At 42.5% G+C, this 6,000-nt stretch overlaps 1 protein-coding gene across 1 annotated transcript in view; it reads left to right on the top strand.

The window, feature by feature from the left end:
- Positions 1-216: 216 nt before the first annotated feature.
- Positions 217-6,000, top strand: part of LOC129342885 (probable DNA double-strand break repair Rad50 ATPase) — a 47,056-nt gene continuing 41,272 nt past the window's right edge. Inside the window, exons 1-2 of the mRNA XM_054998837.1 lie at positions 217-354; positions 1,870-1,890. Coding sequence (XP_054854812.1) covers positions 283-354; positions 1,870-1,890 — 93 coding nt within the window. The 5' untranslated portion in view covers positions 217-282. The remainder of the gene's footprint in view (positions 355-1,869; positions 1,891-6,000) is intronic.

Below are 6,000 nucleotides of genomic sequence, written 5' to 3'. Positions count from 1 at the left end.
AAGTTGGCCTCAAGGCATTTGCCTCAGCAATTACATTCCACAACACAATGGTTATCAAAAGTTGGCCTCAGGCATTGGACTCGGTGATTACATTACACAAGATGAAGGTTATGAGAAGTTAACCTTTCCTTATTTGCAAAAGTGATTGACAACGGAAGTATTACATACTGTCAGTTGAGCATGAAATTTATGGACAGGTGCATAGTATAAATACAGAAGCTGAAGATTCTCGGTCTTCACATCGGTGATTTCATCCTTGAAAAGCACCAACAAGAAGCCAAGATGAAACTCCAGGTTCTTGCTGCCGTTCTTCTTGTCTTTCTCCTTTGCCCAAATGCCAATGGGGATTTGGGGGTAAGTCTGTTTTTTTTCCTCATAAAAGTGCCATATGATGTTTCATCAACGTTTAGCAAGATCTTCAGTGAACTTTGAAGGTGGTACAGAAAGATTTCTAGGGACTCAAAATCTTTCTTCAGGCATGACTGAACCCAATAATATGAGAACTCTCTTGTTTCTGTTTTCATTATTTTTATCCAGGGCATCAAGGATCAAGATATTAGGGGGATAAGTTGAATTGTCAATGCTTTACACTTGGACAAAAATGAGGGTCCTCCGCTTCCTACTTGTTCTGCCCATTATTACAAAATACAGAGAGGGGTCTAACAGTGCAATATTAAGTAGAATTATTCCAGTCTAAGCTCATTGATTTCAATGGGCTTAGACTGGCGTAACTCTGCTTAAGATTGCACTGTAAGTGGTGGAAGCTGCTAAACTCATGACAGTCCAAAACGGTGAATGTTTAGTGGAAAGTGCATTCAACGAAATTTAGTGGTATTAACTCCAGGATACACGTAATGCATGTGATTCACTCCCAGATACATGAGACAGCAGCTATTCTAACATGCAATCTGCCCTTTTCACTACAATGTTAAGAGTCTTCTCTGTTGTAATGTACAACTGGCTGAAGAGCCAACTTACAGTTCAGTCCCACTATTTGCACCACCTTCCTTTTCATTTTTTTTCTATCACATTTTTAAAGCAGAAGTGTATGATGATGAGAGGGAGAAAGCAAGAGGGAGATGTGAAGGGAGGAAAACAAAGGGAAAGCTAATATGAAAGGAATATGATAGGAAGTTAACAGCATGTCCTATGTTTGTTTATTTATTTATTTAATCACATTTCTAGACCGCCCTCCCCGTCAGACGGGCTCAGGGCGGTTTAACAACAGCTTAAAACAATAAAAACATTATAAAAACATTAAAACATCATATCAAACAATTAAAATTGGTGGGTATAAAATATTAAAATACAGCATTGTCCTGCATGGGTGGTGGGTCAAGCATATAAGGTAGGTTGTGTGTCCTGAAATGCTGAAAATAATTGTCCTCTAATTATGTGTGTTATCCACAATATAAGAGTCTACTTCTTGCTGCAGGGTAATAAACACCTCAGCTAAGAAATACTTCACCAGCCTTGGACATTGGGGTGGGGTTCCATTATTCTGCCAGAAGCAGCTAAATGAACCAGTGCCTAATAGATGATCCTATGCAGAGATGTATGACTGAAGTAACTGTTCATCTGAGACATACTAAACTGGAAGAATGTTCTTTCCTTTGTGAGAGGGAAATAAACTCTAGTGATTAAAAATAATAATAAAACTGAGGGATTTTTATGGAATGAAGATCAGGGAGAGTTTTTATCATTCTGGTAAGAGAAAACAAATGGGTTTAAAGTGTTATGAGAGTTACAAATTGTCTGCAAGATCTCACATCACTGTGTATGTGTGTGTAGCCGGGGAGGGGAAATCAAGATTTTAAAGGTGTCCAAAAGATTGAAGAAATAACTACTTTTTTTTCTTTCAAATTTTAGGGACTTCTCAGTGTTGTTGATGTAAGTATTACAAATATTATGAAAATCCCGTGTCTCAATTCCCCAGTGTGATTTGGAATGTTAAGAACAGACTTTGTTTTCTACTACAGAAGTGAAAATTGCCTATTTGTTATTGTGGATAAGCACCTTAAATAGTATGGAGGGAAGGTGGGAGTCTGACCCCCCCCCCACACAGATACCCTGGGGCAATACATGCAAGGATACTAGTGGTCATAGCAAGGCCTTCATTAACCTTTAACCATATTCCAGAAGACATGCGACTCATTATTATTAATGGTCACGATAAATGTCTTGCACCCTTTGCAAAGGACAAGCCACTTTTTATGTTTTAGCAAGGACCTAAATATTTTCTTCAGTAACATAACATTCGATACATGGCGATAAAAATGAGTACTCTTATACAATTGGATTTGAGATTTAATTCTTCTACTGTATCCTCTGCATTCCTTATTGAACCAAGTATTTTTTTTCCCTTCAGGTTTGGAGGGCACTGAAAATTTTATACAAACTGGCCCAAAAAGATCTAGAATGCTAGTGAAGAGTTCAATCATTTTCACAGTATCACTCTGATTCTGTAATTTAGCAAGAATAAGATTGCAACCATTGGAGTACATAATGTTTGTTGCTGCAGGAATCAACTCTAGTGCCCATCTAATTGGTCTTAAACTTTTAACTCTCTGTATCAAATCAATTGAAGATCTGGGTGGTAATAAACAGTCTTCAAAAATTTACATAGTAAGCTGTAGAGAGAGATGATCACTTCCATGGTAAACACTAGAGGTTGACACAAACTCAGAAAATACCGACCTTTGTGATTCGTCACATTTCATGAACCACAAACGTTCTCAAACTGGCCCTGGTTCACAAAGTGGTTTGTTTGGTTCATGAAAACGTCACTTCTGGGGCAGCAGAAGGTCTGCAGAAAGCTCCTCCCCTATTGCCTAGGAAGCTGATAGATCAGCGCCAGGCTGTCTGTGGTGACGAACGAAAAACGAACCAAATGAACCAGCCTAAAGTTCGTGGCTATTCATTAGAAATGGGATCTGATGAACTGCTGGTTTGCAAACCACAAACTGGCCTGGTTTGTGATGAATTTTGGTTAGTATTTTGGTTTGTGCCAGCCTCTAGTAATCACCTAACTTGAATTCATAAATAAGGGAGAGTCAATGCTCTCCATCATATAATCAACCACACTAGCGCCTCTAGATGTCAGACATGTATAGTCAGCTACAGGTCCACTCTATTATATCCATTTAAAATGACCAACTCATGATTTAATACACAGTGGAATAGCTGTTTCCTTTTATCTTTCTTGCTATACTTATTCTCCTCAAGGTCGTTTCTGGGGTTGGAATAAATCCACACAGGATTGACAACGGGCTATTTCTTAGATTAGTTCAGCTGTTACAGCTACTTGCTTGTTCTGTTCTGTTTTCTCTAGATACTAAGATACTTAGAGCGAAGGCGTGAACTGAGCTTAAATAAAAGTTCTTAGGTAGCAATTCAGTTCATTCATTCACCAAGATAAACTTCCCTTGGCTCACCAAGGCATACTTAAGATGGTTGTTGTGGGTTTTCCGGGCTGTATTGCCGTGGTCTTGGCATTGTAGTTCCTGACGTTTCGCCAGCAGCTGTGGCTGGCATCTTCAGAGGTGTAGCACCAAAAGACAGAGATCTCTCAGTGTCACACTGTCTCTCAGTCTCACACTGTGACTGAGAGCTGGGAAGCTACCCAGCGGCCCAGCTGCTCAGTCTATCAATTATACTTGATACTTAATAGGGTCTTCAAAGCATATAACTAGGGGTGTGCAAGCCAAAAATTTTCGGCTATAGCCGAAAGTAGAAAGCCGAAAGAAGATTCTCTATCGTTAAAGCCGAAAGCCGAAACAAGAATCTCTTTCGGCTTTCGACTTTCGGGATTCTTTCGGCATTATTTCGGCATTCTTTCGGCTTTTTTCTATGGGAAAATGCCTCCGTCTTCCCGGACGTCTGGGGGAGGCATTTTCCCACCGAATAAGCCCAAAATTGGTGGGGACCTTCCTCTAACCCTTCTCTAACAACCACCCAAGTTTCAGACAGATTGGACTTTGGGGGGCCATGTTATGGCCCCCCAAAGCAGGTCCCCCCATCCTCCCATAAGAAAGCGAAGGAGCAGCATATTGTTAGCATGCTGCTGCTCATCTTTCTTCATTATTTCCTATGGGGAAAAAATGAAGAGGCAGGCTTCCTTTGCCAGGGGTGGCATTTTGCATGCAAAATGCCCCCTCACCCTCAGGGGCCCTTCTCCCACCCCTCCTCCCACCCCCCACCAAGGCTCAGCCTGCTCCCACTTGGGGGGGCCATTTCATGGCCTCCCCAAGTAGGTGCTCTAATCTCTACCACTGACAGCTGGGGCTTGCTTGTGTTGCCAGGGGTGGCATTTTGCATGCAAAATGCCCCCCAACCCTCTGGGGCCCTTCTCCCACCCCTCCTCCCACCCCCCACCAAGGCTCAGACTGCTCCCACTTGGGGGGGGCATTTCATGGCCTCCCCAAGTAGGTGCTCTGCTCTCATCTCTACCACTGACAGCTGGGGAAGGCTTGTCTTGCCAGGGGTGGCATTTTGCATGCAAAATGCCCCCCAGCCCTCTGGGGCCCTTCTCCCACCCTTCCTCCCACCCCCCACCAAGGCTCAGACTGCTCCCACTTGGGGGGGCCATTTCATGGCCTCCCCAAGTAGGTCCTCTCAGCCCCTAAAGTCCACCCCTTACAGCCCCACACAAACCCAATTCCCCCCCAGCTGCCACACACAGACCCAAATCCCCACATTAGCCCCTCACAGACCCAAATCCACCCCCACCTGCCCCACACCCATAACCTCAGGAACAGGCTGGCAAAGGCCAGCCCTCTCCCTTTGTTCCCTATGCTGGGAACTTCTAAACTCTCTTTCCCTGGGCAATTCTGCACAGCCCAGGGGTGCCACAATGGTGGGCACACTTCTGAGTGCCAGCTGGTCCCTGTGAAAGAGCACCTGAACCACAGACACCCTCCCTCAAATTCCCCCACCACCTACAGAGATGGCTGGCCAGCCAGCCCCATTGTTCCCTATGATGGGAACCAACTGCACAACAAAGAATAAAACAAGAACAACACAAAATAAAGTTTTAAAAAAAATATTTTCTCCCTTCCAAAGTACAAGTAGGCAAAGCATTATGACACATTACACCAGCAGTCCCCCACACAGAAAAATTAAAACAAAACTCACTTAACATCAGAGAATCACAAAACACGATTCCTGTCAAAAACACTTTATTTCTTGAACAGCTTTAGGTTACACAGCAGGGGGGAACACCAAAGGGTATGGCAGCACTATCTTACACAAAAATAACACAACTCACTTAACATCAGAGAATCACAAAAGCACAATTCCTGTCAAAAACACTTTATTTCTTGAACAGCTTTAGGCTACACAGCAGGGGGGGAACACCAAAGGGCATGGAAGCAGTATCTTACACAAAAATAACACAACTCACTTCACATTAAAGAATCACCCCAAAAAATTGCTGTCAAAAGCACTTTATTTCTGTAACTGCTTTAGGATACACAGTAGGAAGGCACCACAGAGAAGGAAAGCAGTGTACTACACAAAAATAACACAACTCACTTCACATCAGAGAATCACACAAACACAATTGCTGTCAAAAACGGTGAAGTGGGTTGTATTATTTTTTGTAGTACATTGCTATCATGTCCTGTTGTGCCCTCCTACTGTGTAACCTAAAGCTGTTCAAGAAATAAAGTGTTTTTGCCAGGAATTGTGTTTTTGTGATTCTCTGATGTTAAGTGAGTTGTGTTATTTTTGTGTAAGATAGTGCTGCCATGCCCTTTGGTGTTCCCCCCTGCTGTGTAACCTAAAGCTGTTCAAGAAATAAAGTGTTTTTGACAGGAATCGTGCTTTGTGATTCTCTGATGTTAAGTGAGTTTTGTTTTAATTTTTCTGTGTGGGGGACTGCTGGTGTAATGTGTCATAATGCTTTGCCTACTTGTACTTTGGAAGGGAGAAAATGATTTTTTTAAAACTTTATTTTGTGTTGTTCTTGTTTTATTCTTTGTTGCGCAGTTGGTTCCCATC

This window comes from Eublepharis macularius, chromosome 15 (assembly GCF_028583425.1).
Source record: "Eublepharis macularius isolate TG4126 chromosome 15, MPM_Emac_v1.0, whole genome shotgun sequence".
In the NCBI taxonomy this organism is placed as follows: domain Eukaryota; kingdom Metazoa; phylum Chordata; class Lepidosauria; order Squamata; family Eublepharidae; genus Eublepharis; species Eublepharis macularius.
The sequence above is the reverse complement of the archived record's forward strand: the minus strand, read 5'-3'. Positions and strand labels throughout refer to the sequence as shown.